The 25,173-nt window shown below is 47.5% G+C and overlaps 1 protein-coding gene across 1 annotated transcript in view; it reads left to right on the top strand.

Moving 5' to 3' along the window:
* Window positions 1-1,969: 1,969 nt before the first annotated feature.
* LOC143999273 (interleukin-13 receptor subunit alpha-1-like) overlaps window positions 1,970-25,173 on the top strand; it is a 138,448-nt gene continuing 115,244 nt past the window's right edge. Inside the window, exon 1 of the mRNA XM_077493982.1 lies at window positions 1,970-2,101. Coding sequence (XP_077350108.1) covers window positions 2,014-2,101 — 88 coding nt within the window. The 5' untranslated portion in view covers window positions 1,970-2,013. The remainder of the gene's footprint in view (window positions 2,102-25,173) is intronic.

Here is a 25,173-nt window from a genome sequence, read left to right as displayed (position 1 = left end):
GTGATTTTGGGTGTTGGTGACGGTTCCCCTCTTCTTCTGCGTATGAAATGGATCATGACTATTCCTTCTTCTGCGTATGGATGTGATTACCATATCTGAGGATATCGCATTGGAAGTCACTTATACTTGTTTATGAACTTTCAATAATTTCATATATTATGTTTGTTTTGGATAGAGCGCTATATCATTATTTATATATTAATATCACTGCTTCTGAAAAAATTGCTGTTTTTTTTTTACTTTATTTTTTGCATTGATACATGTACCCTGGGGCAGGACCCAAGTCCCCAAACACCTTTTAAGACAATACCATGCATCTAAGCCTTTAAAATTAGCACTTTTGATTTTTCATGTTTGTGTCCCACGGTGTTCGAACAAATTGTTTGCCTGTTCACATTTTCTGGTGCAAACTGAACAGGGGGATGTTCAGCCCATCCCTAATGGACAGTATCCCTGCCTGTTGCCTGGACAATGGCATTTTCTGTTGCTGACCTAATCCCTGCCTGCTGCCTGGACCAGTGCTATCCTCCTGTGGACAACTGCACTACTAAAACTACAGGTAATCTTTTGTTTACTCTTTGCTCAGCAGAATGTATTTTGTGGTGAAATTCTTGGTATGTGCATGCGATGTGTCCCTAGAACACCTGATGGTGTTCCTTCTATGTTGAACCTCTGTATGTGGCCAGGCTGTGTAAAAGTCTCACACATGTGGTATCGTCATACTCAGGAGGAGTAGCAGAATGTATTTTGGGGTGTAATTTTTGCTATGCACATGCTATGTGTTGGATAAATCTTGTAAATGGACAACTTTGTGTTAAAAAAAATGCGTTTTCATTTTTTTCCACATTTTACAAAAACTTCTGGAAAAAAATGAACCGTTCAAAAGACTCATTATGCCTCATAGATTATACGCTGGGGTGTTTACTTTCCAAAATGGTGACTTTTTTTGGCCGTTTCCATCATCCTGGTGCTTCAGGGCCTTCAAAAGTAAAATAGGTGGTCAACAAGTGTAAATTATGCTCCTAGAACACCTGATGGTGCTCCTTGCATGTTGGGCCTCTATATGTGGCTAGGCTGTGAAAAAGTCCCACACATGTGGTATCGCTATACTCAGGAGGAGTAGCACAATGTATTTTGGGGTATCATTTTTGGTATGCACATGCCATGTGAAAGAAATAACCTATTAAACTGATAATTGTGGGGAAAAAAAAAACAATCTTCATTTTGCAAAGAATTGTGTGAAAAAATGACAACTTCAAAACACTTGTAATACCGCTTATACAAATACATTGGAATGCCTACTTTCCAAAAAAGGGGTCATTTGGGGGGCCTTTGTACTTTCCTGGCTTGTAAGGGTCTCAAGAGAGCCGCCAGTACATCAGGTGTGATCGTTTTTTTATGATTTGCACCATAGCTTGTAGACTCTCTAACTTTCACACACCAAATAATATCCACTAATTTGGGTTATTTTTACCAAAAGATATGCAGCAGTATAAATTGTGGCCAAAACTTATGAAGAAAAATTACTAATTTGCTAAATTTTATCACAGAATCAAAGAAAATTTTGTTTTTTCAAACTTTTCAGTAAGTTTTCATTTATAGCGCAAAAAAATAAAAAACTCAGAGGTGATCAAATACCACCAAAAGAAAGCTCTATTTGTATAAAAAAAAAGGACAACAAATGCATTTGGGTACAGTGTTGCATGACTGAATAATTGTCATTCAAAGTGTGAGAGCACTGAAAGCTGAAAATTGGTCTGGGCAGCAGGGGGGGTTTAAGTGCCCAGTAGGCAAGTGGTTAAACTCTTAATTTTATTCTGTGTGTATCCCCAGTGACGTTTATCATGGGAGGTTTATTCCACACTCATGGGAGGAGAAGGGGCTGGCTTTGGAAGATACTTTGTAATCCACGTCAAACTTTGTGTGTTTCCTGGAATAAATAACCTCAAGATACAATTTATGAGACAAGTGTGCAGCTAGCATCTGGTGACATTAGCCATACCCTCATAACTTATGTTCTGGTGTATGAAAGTCATTTCAGAAATGGGTTTAGTCCTGCTGCTGATACATTTTTTCATAGGACACACAGCGACTGAAAAAGGTAAGTGTAAATTTTTTCCCTTTTAAATCACTGAATGTTCTTGTATCAGCCACTCTCCCCTTTTCTCTCTGGGCGTATTGGACATCTTACACTTTTTTTTTCTCTAGAACCCCTATAATTATGAACTATTTATGTACGATTGGAGCCCATTTCACCTGCAATCACCCTTTATAGTTTGTGATCAGGACTAATTGTTGTATGCATCATCCAGTTTATGGTTTATTCACTAGCACTTTCATGGGTATTTTTGCTATTTAATTTTATTACGCACATTTGTTGATTAATTTGTATCTGTCATGTATTTGGTTTACTTTTATGCAAAAGCACTTTAATGGGTTACACAGTCATTTGTTTTTTATAGAATGTACCTTGATTTGATTGGACATGCCATAACAAATGTATTGTATTTTTGGTATATATCAGCATTGGCGCTGCACTCTTTTTGTTCTCACTCCAGCGACTTTCTGCTGATAAATTTAGAGAAAAGGACATTAATCTTTTCCATACTTTGATAATTACTTTTATTACTACTATTTCTAACAAGCAAGCTTGTTTAAAACAAACTTGTACAATTTAGTAATTGATCTGCTACTAAAACCAGATACACTTAAAGCAATATTAAATCCAAAACCAAAAATGTAATATATTGCAGCTTACCAATCATTAGATGTGGGGGCTGCATTCGTTTTCTTTTTTTTAGGCTTTTCCCCTCTGTTTTCACCTGGTGATCTGACCAGTAACACACCTCCTGTATTAGCCCTTGTACACACGGTCGGACATTCCAATAGAAAATGTCCGATCGGACCACATTGTCGGATAATCCGACCGTGTGTGGGCTGCATCTGACTTTTTCCGTCGGAATGTCCAACAAAGTTTGAGAGCTGGATATAAAAATTTTCCAACAACATGATCCGATTGGACTTTGTCCGATCGTTTGTAGAGAATTCCGATCGGACAAAGTGCCACGCATGCTCAGATCAAATTCCTAGTCCAAAGCTATTGGCTACTAGCCTGAACGTAGTCCCGTCCTAACTAAGTAACGTCATCACGTTACGAACGATCAAATTTTCCGACAACTTTGTCCGACTGTGTGTATGCAACACCAGTTTCGGACAAAATCCGTCTGAAAAAATCTGACGGATTTTGTTGTCAGAATGTCTGACCGTGTGCACAAGGGCTTAGGCCGCGTACACACGGGCGGACTGTTCGCCCAACCTTGTCCGCTGAACAGTGTTTGGGCGGACAGTCCGCTCGTGTGTGGGCTTTCAGCGGACAGTTTCAGCGGACAGTTGGACGGACAAAGTCTTTCGGAAATTCCGAAAAACTGTCCGCTGAAACTGTGTTTGAGCGAACAGTCCGCCCGTGTGTGGGCCTGTCCGCTGTACTTTCGAAATGAGCGGACTGTTCCCGCTCGGAAAGTCCGCCCATTTCGAGCGCGTGTACAGGTAGGCGGGGCCCGCGAAGGAGACGTCGCGGGCTCCGCCGCCTGGAATGGGCTTAAAGGGGAACCCCAACGCCGAAAAAAATCGGCGTGGGGGTTCCCCCAAAGTCCACACCAGACCCTTGTCCGAGCACGCCACCCGGCCGGCCAGGAAAGGGGGGCGAGCGAGCGCGCCCCCCCTCCTGAGCCGTACCAGGCCGCGTGCCCTCAACATGGGGGGGTGCCTTGGGGAAGGGGGGGCCGCGCGGCCCCCCCACCCCAAAGCACCTTGTCCCCATGTTGATGAGGACAAGGGCCTCTTCCCGACAACCCTGGCCGTTGGTTGTCGGGGTCTGCGGGCGGGGGGCTTATCGGAATCCGGGAGCCCCCTTTAAGAAGGGGGCCCCCGGATACCGGCCCCCCACCCTGTGTGAATGAGTATGGGGTACAATGTACCCCTACCCATTCACCTGTGAAATAAAGTACAAAAAAAAACACAGCACAGGGAAAAAATATTTTATTGCACAGCTCCGGGGGTCTTCCGTCTTCGGGGGTCTTCTCGCCGGACTCCTCCGCTATGTGTGTGTAGCTCTTTTACTAGCGGAGGAGTCCGGCTTTCTTCCTCCCCGCCGCCGGCCTCTTCTCCCGACTTCGGGGGTCTTGTCCCCCTCTTCGGTTCTTCTGCCGGGCCACCGCGCCTTCTTGTAGCTCTTTTACAGGCGGTGGCCCGGTCTTCTGTCGCCGCTGCCTTCCGTTCTTCTGTCGCCGCCTTCGGTTCTTCTACCGGGCCACCGCGCCTTCTTGTAGCTCTTTTACAGGCGGTGGCCCGGTCTTCTGTCGCCGCTGTCGCTGTCGCCGCCTTCCGTTCTTGTTCTTCTTCTTCTTCTTCTTCTTCTTCTCCAGGCGATGTTGACACGTCGCTCCCTCCGGCCGGAATGCCAGAGCCGCGCTGTGCGGTCACTTATATAGTGACAATGGGGCGGGGTCACATGGTATATGTCACATGGGTTGGTCACATGGGTTGATGTCACATGGGGACTATGACATCGTAAGGGGGCGGGGTCACCATGTGACCAACCCATGTGACATATACCATGTGACACCGCCCCATTGTCACTATATAAGTGGCAGCGGAGCGTGTCCCTGGCATTCCGGCCGGAGGGAGCGACGTGTCAACATCGCCTGGAGAAGAAGAAAAAGAAGAAGAAGAAGAACAAGAACGGAAGGCGGCGACAGCGACAGCGGCGACAGAAGACCGGGCCACCGCCTGTAAAAGAGCTACAAGAAGGCGCGGTGGCCCGGCAGAAGAACCGAAGGCGGCGACAGAAGAACGGAAGGCAGCGGCGACAGAAGACCGGGCCACCGCCTGTAAAAGAGCTACAAGAAGGCGCGGTGGCCCGGCAGAAGAACCGAAGAGGGGGACAAGACCCCCGAAGTCGGGAGAAGAGGCCGGCGGCGGGGAGGAAGAAAGCCGGACTCCTCCGCTAGTAAAAGAGCTACACACACATAGCGGAGGAGTCCGGCGAGAAGACCCCCGAAGAAGGAAGACCCCCGGAGCTGTGCAATAAAATATTTTTTCCCTGTGCTGTGTTTTTTTTGTACTTTATTTCACAGGTGAATGGGTAGGGGTACATTGTACCCCATACTCATTCACACAGGGTGGGGGGCCGGTATCCGGGGGCCCCCTTCTTAAAGGGGGCTCCCGGATTCCGATAAGCCCCCCGCCCGCAGACCCCGACAACCAACGGCCAGGGTTGTCGGGAAGAGGCCCTTGTCCTCATCAACATGGGGACAAGGTGCTTTGGGGTGGGGGGGCCGCGCGGCCCCCCCTTCCCCAAGGCACCCCCCCATGTTGAGGGCACGCGGCCTGGTACGGCTCAGGAGGGGGGGCGCGCTCGCTCGCCCCCCTTTCCTGGCCGGCCGGGTAGCGTGCTCGGACAAGGGTCTGGTGTGGACTTTGGGGGGACCCCACGCCGATTTTTTTCGGCGTTGGGGTTCCCCTTTAAGCCCATTCCAGGCGGCGGAGCCCGCGACGTCTCCTTCGCGGGCCCCGCCTACCTGTACACGCGCTCGAAATGGGCGGATTTGCCTCCGCCTTACGTGGGCGAGTCCGTTCATTTCAAAAGTTGAGCGGACTGTTTGGCAAACAGTTCGTTGAAACAGTCCGCTCGTGTGTGGGCAAGTCCGCTCATGCAAATTTTGAGCGGACTGTTTGCCGAAACTGTTTGACGAACAAGGTTGGGCAAACAGTCCGCGCGTGTGTACGCGGCCTTAGAGTGTCTCTGTAAGCTGCAAAATAATAAATGTTTGCTTTTGCATTTAATCTTATTTAGGCTCAAACCCAGTTACAAAAATGTTATATAATCTTTAACATGTTATTACAATGTGAAAAGTTGTCAGTCTTTGTAAATCTGCATATTTTATTACACTGACTGGTGAAGGTCCTTTCTGGCACCCAGTTGTGCTCCTGCTATTGTTGATTTTGTTTAAAATAACAAGAGGAAACCTGTGTATACTGTAAAGGCCGGTTCACACTGCGAGCCGCGGCGAGGCGTCTCCGACTTCCTCGCCGCGACTTGCAGGGGGGGTCAGCGGCGACTTGCAGAGGACTTCTGCATAGAAGTCAATGCAAGTCGCCCCCGAAGTCGCCCCGAAGTAGTACAGGAACCTTTTTTCTGAGTCGGAGCGACTCGAGTCGCTCCTCTCAGAACGGTTCCATAGTACTGAATGGGGGCGACTTGCGGGAGCGAGGCGAGGCGAGCCGTGTCGCCTCGCCTCGCCTCGCAGTGTGAACCGGCCCTTAGGGATCAGGGGGTGATAAACCGGCTCAGACAGTTCAGTCAACTTAAAGCGGAGTTCTGCTTAAAAAAAATAAAAAAATTAAACAGCAGCTACAAATACCGCAGCTGCTGACTTTTAATAATCAGACTCTTACCAGTCCCAGTATCCAGCGATGTGGGCGCATGAAGACCCGTTCGTCTCCCCCTCCTCTCTGCAGCACCGGCATTGTAACTGTGGGCGCCTGGCTGTGGCTTCACAGCCGGGCACCCACTGCGCATGTGCGAGCTGCGCCACACAACGGACCTGTGACATGTCCCAGATGATTGGTGAGAGGGAGGGGGGAGAGGTGATCTCCCTTCCGGCGCCGTGGTGCGCTGGGAGGAAGTGGGAGCTGGGACCCTCTGAAAAGATTTGACATAGCAAAGTCTGAGTTCAGGCAAGCTCACCCAGCAGGATCAAGAAGTCATAGGTAACAGGGATTATTCCAGCTTCAAACTCCTCTCAGCTTTGATTACGCAACAGCCATTTCTCTATCCAAACACACTTCTCCTCCCTGACATTTTCAACTCAGCTGGCAATAAGGAGGTCCGAAGGGGAAGTACCTGCCCTCTTCAATTAACCCCTTCTTAACCCTGCCCCGGGCTAACTCTCCGCCAACCTTTTCTACTATCTCAGAGGATTCTTGTCCCTCCATGAGACACCTGCTCTCCACAGTAGGCTCAACCACTAGCATTTGATCCCCAGGTTTAGACTCTCTGACCCTAACAGACCGTTTGGCAACCCCCCTCTGGGTCCTTGCTAATGGTTTATGCCCACATTTAAGTACGTTTAGATTTTTGGCTACCCTGTAGCATAGAGTATGATTCACAGCAACTCGGCGATAGCACATATCTTCCGCAGGATGCTGTGGCTCACCACTTAACAATGTGACCTGTTCCCTGGTGGAGATCAAAGGGGAGTCCTTTCTCTGAGCACCAAAGAAATCACTTTGAGAACCCCCAAGATATGACAAGTCAGTCCCAGAGGGAGAACTCTCTGCCTCCAATCCAACAAACACCTCCAGGGGATCTAGGTCAGCTCCTGCAGGTTCACACATCTGACAGATTTATTTACTGTTTACCTCCTGTAACACAGTATTTAACACTTCACATGGGGGTTTCTCCTTTTTAGGGGAGGCCCCTGAACCATTGAACTTTTGTAAACGCAAGTCCCAAAATAGGGGGCAGTCTCGCCCAATTAGCAAATCATGAGGTAACCCCGGGATCACCCCAACTCTCAGTGTAGCAGTTCCTGCGGTTGTAGACAGGGTTACATGGGCCATTGGATAGTCCTTGACAACCCCATGTACAGAGACCACGCCAATTTTTTTCCTGGGTATCAGATTTCCCCAAAAGCCCACTCCCCGGGTCAAGAAGTGCTACAACTTCCTGCCCATTAACCCGCACCACACTCTCAAGTCGGCTTGGATTGTTCATTGGACCAGTGGCAAAAGCAAACATAGAGCCATGTCGAGCCATGTCACATTCCATTGGCTCCTCCCACCTTGGACACTAGGCCGTCATATGACGCAGTTGTTGGCAGGACCAATAGCGAACCTCACAGGGTTCCCGTTCTCCCTGCCGGCTCGCAGGAGGGTTAGGATTCTCCTAGCAGGAGTGTCAGGCACCCAAGCAGGCATGCATGCATTCAGCCGTTGCCATCTTTGCACTGGAACGCACTTCCTTAGAATGGGCCGGCGCTCTGGTAATAGAGGGACTCTCCTGAACACTTTCTGTATAAGTGTAGTGCTGGACAGCAGCAGCCATCTCATCCAGGGACTTAGGCTTGGACTGAGCCACCCATCTGTGCAGCTACTTAGGAAGACCATGCAAAAAGTGATCCAGTGCAACTCGCTCTACAATCTGAGTGGTGGTCTTCTCCTCTGGTTTCAGCCAATCCTGGAACAGGTGCAGTAGACGATTCAGTTGCGCACGGGCAGACTTAGCTCTGCCAAAGCACAATTCATGAACATGGTTTGCCCTTAGAGGCACAGTCACTCCCAGCCTGGCTAGGATTTCTGTCTTAAGCAGTTTATAGTCTCATGTTGATTCAGAAACCAAATCACAATAGGTATGTTGAGGATCTGCAGTCAGGAAAGGAGCCAGCACATCCGCCCAGTCTTTCTCAGGGTCTTCCCTTGTTGCAATCCTTTTAAGCATTGCCATATAAGCTTCCACATTATCTATGGCTGTCATGTTTTGCATAGTCCACTGCACTGCCTTCCGGGGGTCACTCTTTACAGTGGGTCACCTTTCATTATTTGAGCCTGCTGGGTCACTGCCCTTTGCAGTCCTGCTCTCTGCTTACTCAGTAAGCAGTTTGTTTCCTGTTGCACAGAGACTGTCTGTACCAGGATCTGCTCCTGATGGACCTGTGCCTCCTCATTGCGGGCCTGCATTTGTAGCAGGGCCTGCTTCTGCTTAACCACATCCTCCATGGCTTGTTCAGAAGACTTCACCGTCTGTGCAGCTTTAACCCAGGACTAGGGATGAGCTTCGTGTTCGATTCGAACATACGTTCGACTCGAACATCGGCTGTTCGCCCGTTCGGCGAATTCCGAACGTTATGGGCTGTTCGCACCAAATTCGTGTGGCGCTCACGGCCCACAATGCACTGCGTCATCGCAGTGCATTGCTGGCTCATGATTGGCCAAGCATGCACTGTGACCCCGCATGCTTGGCCAATCACAGCGCCAGCAGCGAGGAGAGCCATGATTGGCCACAGGCAAGATGCCTGTGGCCAATCATAGCTCAGGCTGTGTAGTACACGCCCCACACTATATAAGGCCGCCAGCGAGGCGGCCTAGTGTAGTGTGTTGGCGTCTGAAGCAGTTAGTGGGTGTTCTGTGTACCTTCAACACAGTACACACCGATCGTTATCGGCCGATTTTCGATCTTGCTCTTCTGTAGTGGTTGTTGTCTGCTTGCCCTGACCGCAGTATACACCGCTATATTCACCTCACCTATATAGCTAGTGATCTATCTTTTATAATAGAGCTTGCAGTCAGTAGTGTTAGGAGCTTGTGCGTGCTGTCTGCGTGCTCTGTACCCAGTACACACCGCTATATCCACCTACATAGCTCTTCTCTATTTGAGCCCACTTGCCATCTGCAGGAGTTATTGGAAGTTGTGTGTGCCTCCAGCACAGCACAGTATACATCTGTATATACCCCTTTATCTCTGGTGTTCTATAATAAAGGCATCTGCAGGAGTTAGTGGGTTTTTTGTGCCTCCAGCACAATATACACCTGTATCTACCCTTTATTGCTGTTCTCTAATAGAGGCATCTGCAGGGCTTAGTGGGTGTTGTGTGACTCAATTACAGTATACCCCTTTATCTCTGGTGTTCTATAATAAAGGCATCTGCAGGAGTTTGTCGGTGTTGTGTGACTCCAGCACAATATACACCTGTATCTACCGTTTATTGCTGTTCTCTAATAGAGCCATCTGCAGGGCTTAGTGGGTGTTGTGTGACTCCATTACACTACTGTTTTACCCAACTCCCTTCAGGCAATTACCATGTCTGGAAGGCCAGCAAGGAAAGGCAGACAGGCGCGAGCCGATAAAAGAGGGCAAGCAGGCTCTGTGTCTAGAGACAACAGTGCTGGTCGTGGGCATGGTGCATTGTCATCAGCACGTGACCATGGGAGACGCTTGTGCTTCTTTTCGGCAGCTGGACATGTTGAACCGCAACATGCCAACGACTTGGTAGAGTGGATGACCAAGCCATCTTCATCCTCCTCATCCTCTCTCACCCAGTCTCAGGGAACTAGCAAAGCAGCTGCCAACGCATCGTCTTCCCTCCTCTCAATGTCATCATCAGTGACTCCTTCCCTAGACCCACCACGTCCTCCTCAGGAGTCTCCTGAACTCTTTGAGCACAGTGTTGGGTACATGCTCCAGGAGGATGCCCAGTGTTTTGTAGGCTCTGATGATGACACTCAGCTAGAGGAAGGCAGTAGCGTGAGCGCAGAGAGAGGGGATGCTCAAGAAGGACAGCAATCTGGCAGTCATGTTCCACAAGCTGCAGCATACTGCCAGGTTTGCTACAGCGATGAAGAGGGGGGGGATGATGAGGGCACTGACTCCACGTGGGTGCCTGGTAGGAGAGAGGAGGAGGAGGAACGACGAGGCAGGATGCCCTCCGGGGGCCAGCTTAGGGGCAGCACACCGACGGAATCACACCGCAGAGCTCCGCCTGTGCAGGGCGCTGCCTCTGCGCGTTACTCTAAAAGTTCTTTGGTGTGGGCCTTTTATGAGACGAGTGCATCAGATCGCACCGCTGCTATTTGCAACATATGTCTCAAGCGTATCTCGCGTGGCCAAAACATCAGCCGCTTGGGCACCACATGCTTGACCAGACATATGTTGACCTGCCATGCAGCTCGTTGGCAAGCGTACCTCAAAGACCCACACCAAAGAATAAAGCGGACCTCTCCTTGCTCCTCATCAGCTGGCATCTCCAACCCCACTAGACCTTCAGTCCTCTCTGAAACCTGCTCTGAGAGGAAGGTGTAGAATTAGGTGTGTCACAGCCAAGTGCTTCCGGGCACTCTGCTAGCAGTACACCCACGTCCGATTATAGCAGGCAAACGTCCCTGCCCCAGCTGCTGGACCGGCGAAAGAAGTTCACTCCCAGCCATCCACATGCCCAGCGGTTGAATGCTAGCTTGGCTAAATTGCTGGCACTTCAACTGCTGCCTTTTCAGTTGGTAGACTCGGCCCCCTTCCGTGAGTTTGTACAATGTGCGGTTCCTCAGTGGCAGGTCCCCAAACACCACTTTTTCTCACGGAAGGCGATTCCGGCTCTCTACCGGCATGTGGAAGGCAATGTCCTTGCCTTGCTGGACAGGGCGGTCAGCGGTAAGGTGCATATTACCGCTGACTCATGGTCCAGCAGGCATGGACAGGAACGTTACCTGTCTTTCACGGCCCATTGGGTCACTCTTCTGGCAGCTGGGAAGGATGCAGGACAAGGTGCAGTAGTGTTGGAGGTTGTTCCGCCACCACGCCTCCAAAATGCTACTATTGGTTGTGACACACCTCTCTCCTCCACCCCTCCTCTTCTTCTTCCTCCATGGCCTCTTCCAGTGCTCTGTCCTCAGAACCAGCGGTGCTCCATAGGCGTTCCAGGGGCTACGCAAGTACGCAGGCAAAACGATGCCATGCCGTGCTTGTGCTGGTTTGTTTGGGGGACAGGAGCCACACTGGGGCGGATGTTTTGTCAGCTCTGCACGGGCAGGCCGAAAGCTGGTTGACGCCACGCCAGCTTAAGCCAGGAATGGTGGTTTGCGACAATGGCACCAACCTCCTCTCCGCCCTCCGACAGGGACAACTGACCCATGTGCCCTGTGTAGCTCACGTCCTTAACCTGGTGGTGCAGCGGTTCTTGGGCAGGTACCCCGGCTTACAGGATGTCCTGAAGCAGGCCAGGAAAGTCTGTGTGCATTTCCGCCGATCATTTAATGCCTGTGCTCGGCTGGCTGAGCTCCAAAAGGAGTTGAACCTGCCCAAGAACCGCCTTATATGTGACATGCCCACCAGGTGGAACTCAACGTTGGCCATGCTGCAGCGGCTGCACACGCAGCAGAGGGCCTGTCCTGTCACTGTTTGAGGAGGCCACAAGGATGGTGAGCAGTGACAGTGCATGCATCAGTGACACTGTACCTCTTGTCCACCTGTTGGAGCATACGCTGCGTGGAATAATGGACAGGGCACTTGAGGCAGAACAGAAGCAGGAAGAGGACGACTTCCTTGCCTCTCAAGGCCCCCTTTATCCAGACAGTGTTCCTGCTGTGCCACCCATCACACAGGAAGAGGATGAGGAGGAGGAAGAGGAGGAGGAGGATGATTGTGTCAGCATGGAGGTGGAGGCTGGCACTCAGCATCAGCAGCAGCAGTCTTGTAGGGATGATTTACAGTCCCAAGAAACACGTGGACTTGTACGTGGCTGGGAGGAGGTAGCTGCGGATCATGTTGCCCTTAGTGACCCAGAGGACTCCGGACCGAATGTCTCAGCTAACCTACGCTGCATGGCCTCCCTGATCCTGCAAAGCCTGCGGAAGGATCCTCGTATTCTTCGGATCAAGGAGAGGGACCATTACTGGCTGGCCACTCTCCTTGATCCACGGTACAAGGGTAAGGTTGCCGACCTTATCTTGCCATCGCAGAGGGAGCAGAGGATGAGACATCTCCGGGAGGCCTTGCAGAAAGGTCTGTGCAACGTGTTCCCAGAGACTGGGAGGTTACAAAATCCTGGTCCTGGACAACGTGTTGCTGAGGCATCGGTCAGAAGGAGCGGTGGAGAAGGTGGCCGTCTGACTGATGCTTTCAGACAATTTTTTAGTCCGCAGCCCCAAGGTATGATCGGTTCCAGCAACCATCGCCAGCGTCTGATTTACATGGTACAGGAATACCTAGGGGCAAGGTCAGACTTGGACACCTTTCCCACCATAAATCCTCTGGCTTACTGGGTCTTGAGGATGGATCACTGGCCAGAGCTTGCACAGTATGCAATTGAGCTACTGACCTGTCCTGCATCCAGCGTTCTTTCGGAACGCACCTTCAGTGCTGCTGGTGGCTTTGTTACCGATCACAGGGTGCGCCTGTCCACCGAATCAATTGATCAACTGACCTTCATCAAGATGAATCAGTCTTGGATCACCCACATCTTCCAAGCACCTGAAGCTGATGTAACTGAATAATTTTTTTTTTAAATATCACATCCCTTCAAGACTGCCTATGCTGATGCTGAGTGACTGTCCTGTTTTGTTGATTGTCTATCCTCTTCCTCCTCCGCTGATATGTTGGAAGAACATTTTTGGTTCTGGGTGATGCCAGCAGCCCAATTTTTCAGCCCCTGTTTAACAGGGGCGTTTAATTACAATTTTTGATGCAATGCTTTGCAGCAGGGCTAATTCCTGCAATAAAACTAGAGTATATGGGAGAGGTTGCAGTGTGGTGGCACCAGCACCAGTGCCTAAGGCCCAATTTTTCTGCCCCTGTTTAACAGGGGCGTTTAATTACAATTTTTGATGCAATGCTTTGCAGCAGGGCTAATTCCTGCAATAAAACTAGAGTATATGGGAGAGGTTGCAGTGTCGTGGCACCAGCACCAGTGCCTAAGGCCCAATTTTTCTGCCCCTGTTTAACAGGGACATGTAATTACAATTCTTGATATAATATTTCACAGGAGGGCCCGTTCCTGTGCCCACCCAGAGTAACTGTGAGGACTTATAGTGTTGTGGCACCAGCACCACAACCACCAAAGGTCAATTTTTCTACCACTGTTCAACAATGGCATGTAATTACAATTCTTGATATAATCGTTCACAGCAGGGCGCTCCAGCACCCAGCAAGAGTCACTTTGAGGGCTTACAATGTTGTGGCAAAACCAACACCTTGTTCCGCCATTTCTGCAGAGCATATAGGGCAGGCCCCTACTTTCAAACATCCAACTTACAAACATCTCCTACTTGCAAACGGAAGGAGACAACAGCAAGTGAGATGAAAAAAGATGTACGACAAAACAAATTATACAGGGGTGATAACCCTTCCCTATGTTTTCCAAAAAGCTTAAAAATTGTTTTTTTGACTGGTGCTACACTTTAAAAATGTACCAGTTGAAAATTACAAACAGATTCAACTTAACACAACAAACCTACACAGTCCCTGTCTTGTTTGCACCGCCTGTATACTGCTGTTCTGAGTATATAGGGCCTGGGGGCCACACGCATTTCCTTTTTTTAATATGGGTACGGGGTTCCCCTTGATATGCATACAAGACCCAAAGGGGCTGGTAATGGGCAGGGAGGGCTACCCATGCCATTTTTCTCAATGATTTTCAGCCATATTGCAGGAACCAGATATAACATTAAAACCGCAAGCAGTTTTCAATGATGTTATTTCTGTTTAATGTCATTTTGTGCAGGGACTGTTCTAAACACGGGAAACACGTGGCACTTCACAGGCATACTACAGACACCCCCCAGGCACCATATTTAAAGGAATATTTCACTTTTTTTTTCACTTTAATCATCATTAAAATCAGTGCTCCCGCCAAAACGGCCATTTTTAAAAACATTTTAGGCATTGACCCATGTCCCCTGGGGCAAGATCCAGGTCCCCAAACCCTTTTTAGGACAGTATCTTGCATATTAGCCGTTAAAATTAGCACTTTTAATTTCGAACGTTCGAATCCCATAGACTTCAATGGGGTTCTAAAGTTCGTTAGAATTTCGGGTCCGTTCGAAAGTTCTGGTGCGAACCGAACCGGGGGGTGTTCGGCTCATCCCTACCCAGGACATGGGATTGGACTGGACCACTCAAACTGTCTGCATTCTCCACCAATTTGTAAGGGATCAGGGGGTGACAAGCCAGCTCAGACAGTTCAGTCAACTTAAAAGGCTTTATTCAGCAAAAAGCAACAGAAAACCGACAAGCGTATAGCCAATTCAAGCAACACAAAAACTCTTCTTAGCAGTATAAGACAGTCCTTTTAAATAATGCTCAGCATCCCAGCCACAGCATATAACATAGCAAAGTCCCAGTTCAGGCAAGCTCACCCAGCAGGATCAAGTCATAGGTAGCAGCTTCAAGCTCCTCTCAGCTTTGATAGCTCAACAGCCATCTCTCTCCAAACACACATCTCCTCCCTGACATTTCCAACTCAGCTGGCAATAAGCAGGTCTGAAGGGGAAGTACCTGCCCTCTTCAATTAACCCCTTCTTAACCCTGCCCCAGGCTGACTCTCTACAATACAAAATGAGTTCTAAAAACTTTGCTTCAAGAAGACACTTCCGGATGGAGTACCATAGGCATAACCAGACCCTTCAGGGCACCGGTACAAGAAACCATGAAGGGCTCCCCTCACTCAGCCCTCCCTTTCCATCCTAGCCCCGGAGCTCCTAGTTCTGAGAGGGTGTACATGGACATCCTTACAGAACCCTGCCAATCACAGCGGCCCTTTACCATGTGATCAACTGATCACATCGAAACTGACTTGCCAGTTATCACCAGTCCTTTCTTCCCAAGACTGTCAGTACATTGTTTACACTGATAATCAGAGCACTGATCATGAGTGCCCTGATTATCAGTACAGCCCTGTCAGTGGCCATCAGTGACGCTCATCAGTGCCGCCTATCATTGCCCAACAGTGCAGCTTATCAACGTTGCCTATCAGTGTTCATCACTGTCGCCTGCCAGTGCCACCTATCAGTGCAGCCTATCTGTGCTGCCTATCAGTGCCTCCTCATCAGTACTCTGAGCTGAGAGAGTCTCTCTCATACAGCTCAGAGCCTGCACTAACAGTTCCCCCTCCCTCCTCCATTGCACAAATTGGGAGAGGAGAGAGCTGATCTGCTCCTTCTCTTCCTGCGCATGCACTGCAGAAAGTGTGAAGCCTAGCAGCTAAATGATCAGATTCAGCTGCTTAGCTTCCCAATTCCCGTGGGGCCCCCTGACAGTGGCAGAACGCCATGACCCGGTCACAAGTGCAACCTTTGCGACCCTGCTAATTCAGCCACTGTGAAGTATATTTTTGCAGTCTCCCTGTTAAAGGGGGTCCATTTTTATATATATATATATAGCATAGATGTTAATCAAGGAAATTTGAAAGTACATATGTTTTGAGCAGCACAGTGGGTATGTGGTTAGCATTTCTGCCTAGCAGCACTAGATTTGTCGGTTCAAATCCAAACCACAGCACTACCTGACTGGAGTTTTCATGTGCTCCCTGTGCCTGTTTGGGTTTCTTTCAGGTACTCTGGCTCACTCCCACACTCCAAAGACATGCTGGTAGGTTAATTGGCTCCTGTCTAAATTGGCCCTAGTATGAATGTAATTTAGGGACCTTAGACTCTACGCTCCTTGAGGGCAGGGATTGATGTGAATCTACAATATATTTGTAAAGCGCTGTGTTAATTGACAACACTATATATGTACCTGTATTATTAATAATTCTGTACGAACTGGACACAAAAAAGGAAAATGTTATTTAGGCTATTTGCTCTTCTGAACAAATGTCCTTTTATTATCATCAGGAGTTACATACAGAAATATGGGCACTAGATAGAAGTGAGGAGCACAGGAAATACATATGTTTTGTAACAATAGATACAGTGTAACAATTCTACAGAACACTAAAGGGAATTAACAAATAAAGGTAACCAATGGATATATATATTTTCTCATTTCCTCTAGCGTTCTTTAGAATTGTTACATTATATCTCTTGTTCCAAAGCTGTATGCATTTTCTATGCTCCTTAGTTTCATTCGATGGCCATAATGCAGTGATTATAGCACATTCATTCAGAACAGAAAATAGCCTAAAGAACGCTTGTTTTTGCCCAGAACTTGACACCACAAAGCTCCTAATCCAGTCCCTGATTATCTCTCGCCTCGACTCCTGCAACTCTGTCCTCATTTGGCTTACCTTTACATAGGCTATCCCCCCCCCATTCAGTCCATCATGAATGCTGCTGCCAGACTCATCCACTTTACCAACCATTCAGTGTCTGCCACCCCTCTCTGACAATCCCTCCATGGGTTGCCATTCACCCAATTAATTAAATTCAAAATACTAACAATAACTTACAAAGTCATCCGCAACTTGGCCCCCAGCTACATCACTAACCTAGTCTCAAAATACCCAACCAAATCATTTTCTTCGTTCTTCCTCTTTCTAGTTCCATTGCCACCTCCTCCCATGCTCTCCTCCAGGTCTTCTCCCCAGTCTCTCCCATCCTTTGGAATTCCCTACCCCAGTCTGTCAGACTATATCCTACTCTGTCTTTTAGACAATCCCTGAAAACCTTTCTCTTTAGAGAAGCCTATCCTGGCTCCATGTAACAACTGTACTTTTATTTTCTCCATCAGCTCATCCCCCACAGTTATTACCTTTTTGTATCACTTTACCCACCATTTTAGAATGTAAGCTCTAACAAGCAGGGCCCTCAGATTCCTCCTGTATTGAATTGTATTGTAATGTCTGCCCTCATGTTGTAAAGCACTGTGCAAACTGTTGGTGCTATATAAATCGTGTATTATAATGTGCATGCAAATTCACAGGATGAATAGTTATGCTTTTATATATATATATATATATATATATATATATATATATATATTGTGGCAGCACGCAGGTAAAATCACCTGGTTGTATCCAGGATGGGAAATATGTGTGTCCTAGATTCAGGCTTTATGCAGACTTTTACAATTAGAGGGGAAGAGTTAATGAGCCCAGCTGTAGTAAGTGGGCTCATTAAGACCTCTACAAAAAACCCCAGCATGCATAGGGAGATGCTCCATCCTGGAACCAGTTTTGTGTTGTATAGACTGGGGAGTGTGTCACCTGTACTGTGCGGTGAGTTAACGCCTGTGTGGCAAAACCTTTACAACAAAGGCAGGGACTGGTACAGCACAAGGCTGCACCCAGTTGTTAGACAGGGAGTCTACGTGTGTAGTTAGAGGTCAAGCTGACCAGGATTTATTTTCTTGTTTTATTTTGTTTGGCTGTTATATGTATCACTGCATGTAGCATAAATAAACCGGATCTTTTGTTTTTTTAACCTACACCGCTGTCTGCTGTGCCTGACTTTGTGTTGTGAACCCATCCAGGGGGTCACACACACCCGCTGCCGAGCTAACCCCTCACAATATATATATATATATATATATATATATATATATATATATATATATATATATATATATATGCCTTAGTGTAAATTAAACTACTGTATTTGCTCAAATTAAGTATCATTTTTAAAAAGATTAAGCATAAAGGGATGTTTAAAGGCAAAATCACTGTTGTTTCTCATACCTGCTTGAAACATTCCCAGTAGCTTGTTGTCCTGAGATAATTATCTGTCAGAGAGACCGCCATCTTGAATTTTCATTGAGGATTGTGGCCTCATTTTTATAAGCATACATACCTGTGTTTATTATGCACTGCGCTAACAAGAATATAGCCAAAGGGGGGGGGGGGGGGGGTTGGGACTTTAAATGAGGCACAATAAATGTACCTCCACCCTGGATTCAAGTACTTAGGAAGGGAATGTGGGACTTTAAATGAGGCAATTGACTTTTGGAGGTAGAGTATTTAGTAAACATTTTTTATTTGTAACACAGTAAAAAAGTAATTTCATATATATACATGCACACATGGTATAAACATAATGGATACATACATGTCAGCTTGACAGCACATGAGAGATCGTAAACAATGATGAATGTAATACAAGGTATTACATATTAGCAGGCATTGGTACACCATATGCAAAAGAGCTGCTATAAGATAGGTACGCATACACATTAATAGTTACGTAGTACTCAATAAATTTTTTAATGTATGAAAGATATATATGGGCCAGTGAATAAGTAATGAGCCAGACTTGACTGAGCACCCCATGGAAACTCAACCTCACAGGGGAAAAAAAAAGATCTATACTCACAGGTCGGCTAGAGCACTGTGATACTCACGGTCCCCTTGCAATGACATTCTCAATCTGTCCACGTGACAGCTGCAGACCTAGGTAGCTTCCTTCCTCAATTGAAGAAACCCCAACCTGCGGAAGATCACAGGTCTCTTTTCAGGGTGGATCCCCCCAACAACTTCAACATTAGCCAACGTGGCTCAGATTAGCACTCCCTGTATCTGCCGGCAGCATCCAGTCCAGCGCAATCCTGGCAGTACAGCTTTCTGGAATGTTCTCCACTAGCAACAACTTGTGAGTGTAAATTGGCTCTCAGCATAGCATGCTTGACATAACACAACATACATTTGTAATCCACAAGGAGAGAAAAAGGAAAAACACAGGTGCATCTTATGGTATTCACCAATAGTACCTGTGATCGGACAAGATCAAGGGTTCTCCCTTTGCATTCACTGTAGTGACAAAGCGTTTGATGTCCTTTCGGTCTGGCCTATGGATAACTACACCATCCAGGTTAATCTTACAGCCTTAGCCCCAGGTGTGTAGCATGGAGGTATATCTTTCAGCCACCTTGGGTGACAGTTTCAGAAAGTCTGTCTGAAGAGGGATCCGGATGAAACTGTACACAGCTTCATCCACCCATTGAGTTTTTTTTTCCAAAATGTCCTCTTCCAGGTGTGGTGTCAGGGCTGGCTTAGCCCTTCCTCCTCTGGGCTGGCCGCTCAGCTGTCGGCTAATTGCCAGCTCTCTTCTCTTTCCACAGTTTCCAGCTGTTCCAGATGATGCTTGTCTGAACTGCCTATTTAAAGCTTTCCAGCTCATTTCTCCTTTGCCTTCACGTTGGTCACATCACATGGAACCATCTCCTGCTGTTTGTTTCAAGACTGGCTTGCTGACATCCCTCCTGGCTTCTTATCCTGCTTGCATTTGCTCTCCTTGGATCCCTGACTTCAGGCCTGGCTGATTACCCGATCTGGTTAATGAACTTTAGACTGGCTGACTACCCGATCTGGCTACTGGACTCTGGCTATGCTTGACTACGCTTTTTCTTTTTACCTTTTTATTTTTATTAATAAACAAGTGTGATTTGATTGTACTTCTGCCTGATTCATGGTTGCTGACATATGGACAGCCGAAGCAGGGTCTTAAGGTCCGGGTAGGACATGGGCGCCTGGAGCATGCTGAATTGAGCACCCAGCCATGACATCTGGCTTATAATCAGGTTTGGTTGCAGGCATTGGCTTGGTAGGGCGAACTTTGGGGACCCATTGAGCCCAACAATCTTCCTCGAAAAATCTGGTAATTTGCAGACAGCTTACTTTTCACATTAGCAGCAGTAGTAGAGAGAAGTCCATCCAGTTCAACCATAAAAAAATATCATACAATCCAATATACCCAATTCTATACCCAAAGTTGATCGAGAGGAAGGCAAAAAAAAAAAAAACAGCAGAGCATGCTCCAATTTGCTACAGCAGGTGAAAAAAATCCTTCCTGATCCCCCAAGAGGCAATCGGATTTTCCCTGGATCAACTTTACCTATAAATGTTAGTATCCAGTTATATTATGAACATTTAGGAAAGTATCCAGTTCTTTCTTAAAGCAATCTACTGAGCTGGCCAGAACACCTCTGGTGCCAGTCTATTCCACATTTTCACAGCTCTTGCTGTGAAGAAACCTTTCCGTATTCGGAGAGGAATTCTCTTTTCCTCTAGATGTAAAGAGTGCCCCTGTGTCCTCTGTGTTGACTGTAAAGAGAATAACTCAACACCAAGTTCACTATATGGACCCCTTATATATTTGAACATGTTTATCATATCCCCTCTTATTCTCCTCTTCTCAAGAGTGAATAATTTCAGTTCCTCTAATCTTTCCTCATAACTGAGCTCCTCCATGCCTCTTATCAGTTTGGTTGCCTCTGCACTTTCTCCACTTCCCTGATATCCTTTTTGAGAACTGGTGCCCAAAACTTAACTGCCTATTCCAGATGAGGTCTTAATAATAATTTGAACAGGGGCAAAATGATATCTCTTTCTCTGGAGTCCATACCTCTCTTAATACAAGAAACGACTTTGCTCGCTTTGGAAACCGCAGCTTGGCATTGCATGCTATTATTGAGCTTATGATCTACCAAAACCCCCAGATCCTTCTTCACTATGGATTACCCCAGTTGTACTCCCCCTAGCATGTATGATGCATGCATATTCGTAGCCCCCAAGTGCATAACTTTACATTTCTCAACATTAAACCTCATCTGCCACATAGTCGCCTAATTACACAGTGCATTGAGGTCAGCTTGTAAATTGGAGACATCCTGTAAGGACATTATTCCACTGCATAGCTTGGTGTCATCTGCAAAGATAGAAATGTTACATTTGATCCCAGACCCAATATCATTTATAAAGATATTAAAAAGCAAGGGTCCCAGCACTGAACCTTGGGGTACCCCACTGATAACCTTAGACCATTCAGAGTAAGAATCATTAACCACTACTCTCTGAAATCTGTCTTTTATCCAGTTTTCTATCCATTTACAAACTGATATTTCCAAGCCTGTAGACTTTACCTTACACATGAGACGTGTGTGGAACTGTATCAAATGCTTCTGCAAAATCCAAGTATACCACATCCGCAGCCACCCCTCTGTCCAAGGTTTTACTTACCTCTTCATAAAAAGAAATCAGGTTTGTCTGAAAACTTCTGTCTTTCATGAATCCATGTTGTCTGTTGCTTAAAATGTTTTTTTTTCCAGCAAGAACTTATCTATGTGGTCTATTATTAAATGTCCAGTATCTTCCCAACTATAGAAGTTAAACAAGAGCCGTGTACACACGATCAAAGAATCTGGTGAAAAAGTCCGGCAGACGCAAGTCCGCCGGACAATACCCCCATGTGTGAGCTCTGGTGGACTTTTTTCCCCAAAAGTCCGGCTGACTAAGAAAGTAGTTTTGCACCTAAATATGTCCGCCGGACTCGCATTTTGGCGGACAATACGGCTGTGTGTGTGCTAGTCCGGTGGACAATACGGCCGTGTGTATGCTAGTCCGCCGTACTTTTGAAATGAACAGACTTTTCCTGCCCGTAGAAAAGTCTGCTCATTGTGAGCGCAGCTCCAGGTAGCCGGGACCAGCGAAGGAGGCGTCGCTGGCCCCGTCACCTGGTATGGAGTTAAAGGGGAAGCCCTATGCCAGAAAAACGGCGTGGGGGTCCCCCTCTAGGTCCATATCAGACCCTTATCCGAGCACGCTACCCGGCTGGTCAGGAAAGGGGCTGGGTACGAGCGAGCGCCCCCCTCCTGAGTCGTACCAGGCCGTGTGCCCTGAACATGGGGGGGACTTTGGGGAAGGGGGGCCGTGCGGCCCCCCCACCCCAAAGCACCTTGTTCCCATGTTGATGAGGACAAGGGCCTCTTCCCGACAACCCTGGCCATTGGTTGACGGGGTCTGCGGGCGGGGGGGTTATCGGAATCCGGGAGCCCCCTTTAATAAGGGGGCCCGGATACCGGCCCCCCACCCTATGTGAATGAGTATGGGGTACAATGTACCCCCTACCCATTCACCTGTGTAAAAACGTAAAAAAAACACAAAAGGTTTAAAAATAATTTATTGCACTGCTCCGGGGGTCTTCCGTCTTGGGGGGTCTTCTCGCCGGACTCCTCCGCTATCTTCTGCTAGCTCTTTTACTAGCGGAGGAACCCGGCTTTCTTCTTCGTCGCTGCCCGGGGGTCTTCTTCCGACGTGGGGGGTCTTGTCCCCCTCTTCAGTTCTTCTTGCTGGGCCTCCGCGCCTTCTTCTAGCTCTTTTACAAGTGGTGGCCCGGTCTTCTGTCGCCGATGCCGCTGTCGCCGTCTTCTCTTCCCTTCTTCTGTTCTTCTCTTCTTGAGCTGTTGCCTCGTCGCTGTCTCTGGCCACAATGACAGGCACGTGGCTTGCGGCGACTTATATAGGGACATCGCCGGATGATGTCCCTGCCCATTATGATGTCACAGTCCCAGCATCCTCTGCACCAGCCCTGGTTGGAAAGTGCTATGATCACACAGTGACTCAGAATTGGGTGTAAGATTCTATTATGTTATTTAATAGAAAGGGGAGATTGCATGTTGATAAAATGGATATTACTGTATATTAAAGGAAAAAGGTGTGCCTCGATCAGAAACATAAGCATCAACACACATTAGTTTGTTGGAAGCTGCCACTTTCAGAGCATGTTATTAGAGAAGAACTATCCCCTGATATTTTGGTTCAGCTCCTCCCTCCTTTCACATGTGCGCAAATGTGCTGAAAGTCACTGCCTGGTGTTTGGAACCCAACAGAGACCTGCAGCACATCTGAACATGTTCAGAATCCTGTGGGATACATATGCTCATGAGTAAAACTGTATCCTGGGATGTGTGACGTGGACATCCCAGAAGGCAGCAGTGGGGGGGGGGGCTAATTCATTCTCACCTAGACAAGGAAAAAAAGGGCTGTGGTACAGCACTAAAAATAAACCTTTTAAAAAATTTGGAAATATATTCCAAATAGGGGAGAAGAAGGGAAAGGAGCCAGAAAGAAATGTGTGATGGTCCACTTTAAAATCAGTAGCCAATCCATTTTAATTAAAATAAAATAAACTTTGTACATCTCTGTAGCACATGCACATTTTCTCATAATTTATTCTTTTAAAAACACTGTAAGCACAGAAATACCTGGTAATCTGTCAGAGATCCAACTCGGGTAGTGTGATCTGCCATGCCTACGTGGCATGGAGCGCAGAACTTTGCCCTCCTTGTACTTCTCCACATGTGCATACACTAAATATTTTCTCAGCAAAACAATGCTGCTGCCTCCACTGCCAAGAGCCTGCCCACACTCTGGGTTCTGGTGAGATGTGGTTCTGGGGGTGCACCTACTGACATCCAGGCTTGGATTTGGATGTCAGATTTTAGTTGTACCCCCCAGGTCTCTAAGAGCGCATCCAATTATCTATGAGGCATTCTGATGGGGACAATTGATCTAAGAGGTACTCTGAAAGGGAATGTTGATGTAAGGAGCACTCTGATGGGAACAACAGATGTAAGGGGGGCCTCTGCTGAGGACAATTGATGTGAGGGGGCACACTGGTGTGGACAGTTGATGCAAGGAGGTACTCTGATGCAGGCAATGGATGCAGGGAGGTACTCTGATGCAGGCAGAGGATGTAGGGAGGTACTCTGGTGCAGGTAGTGGATGTAGGGAGGCACTCTGATGCAGGCAATGGATGCAGGGAAGGTACTCTGGTGCAGGCAATGGATGCAGGGAGGTACTCTGGTGCAGGCATTGGATGTAGGGAGGTACTCTGGTGCAGGTAGTGGATGTAGGGAGGTACTATGATGCAGACATTGGATGTAGGGAGGTACTCTGATGCAGGCATTGGATGTAGGGAGGTACTCTGATGCAGGCATTGGATGTAGGGAGGTACCCTGATGCAGGCAGTGGATGTAGGGAGGTACTCTGATGCAGGCAGTGGATGTAGGGAGGTACTCTGATGCAGGCAGTGGATGTAGGGAGGTACTCTGATGCAGACATTGGATGTAGGGAGGTACTCTGATGCAGGCAGTGGATGTAGGGAGGTACTCTGATGCAGGAATTGGATGTAGGGAGGTACTCTGATGCAGGCATTGGATGTAGGGAGGTACTCTGGTGCAGGCATTGGATGTAGGGAGGTACTCTGATGCAGGCAGAAGATGTAGGGAGGTACTCTGATGCAGGCATTGGAGGTAGGGAGGTACTCTGGTGCAGGCAGTGGATGTAGAGAGGTACTCTGGTGCAGGCAGTGGATGTAGGGAGGTACTCTGGTGCAGGCAGTGGATGTAGGGAGGTACTCTGGTGCAGGCAGTGGATGTAGGGAGGTACTCTGGTGCAGGCAGTGGATGTAGGGAGGTACTATGATGCAGGCAGTGGATGTAAGTATTCTAATTGAAACATCTGATGCAAGGGGGCACTCTGATGGTGATATTTAATCTTCCTAATCTAATGACAGTATAATACATACTAGTGATCCCTGTTCACTCCTGCACTGCCTCTGCGCTACCTGTTGGACATTATTCCCTGTTTGTGACTTGTAGTACAGAAGCAGGTTGAGCGAACAGAGAATGCTGGTTCCCTACATCTTTGACACACTGTTGACATTATAACCCCTGAGTTCATTCTGCACTTCCAGATTAGATATGCTATATTGGCCCTGTTGACATCCTTTGCAGCTTCCCTGCAAGAATTGCACAAGCATAATAATGATCTTACATTGTTAAAAAACAAAACATAAAAAACACATTTTAGATGGGATGAGGGAGGTTTTGATTGTAAATTTCAGCCATACCTATACAAATCATTTAAAGAAGCATACAAAAGTTTAAACCATTAAATGTGACTTTGTTTAAATGTG

This window comes from Lithobates pipiens, unplaced genomic scaffold, assembly GCF_037356315.1.
Source record: "Lithobates pipiens isolate NorthernLeopardFrog02 unplaced genomic scaffold, aLitPip1_a1.2 Scaffold_1, whole genome shotgun sequence".
In the NCBI taxonomy this organism is placed as follows: domain Eukaryota; kingdom Metazoa; phylum Chordata; class Amphibia; order Anura; family Ranidae; genus Lithobates; species Lithobates pipiens.
The sequence above is the reverse complement of the archived record's forward strand: the minus strand, read 5'-3'. Positions and strand labels throughout refer to the sequence as shown.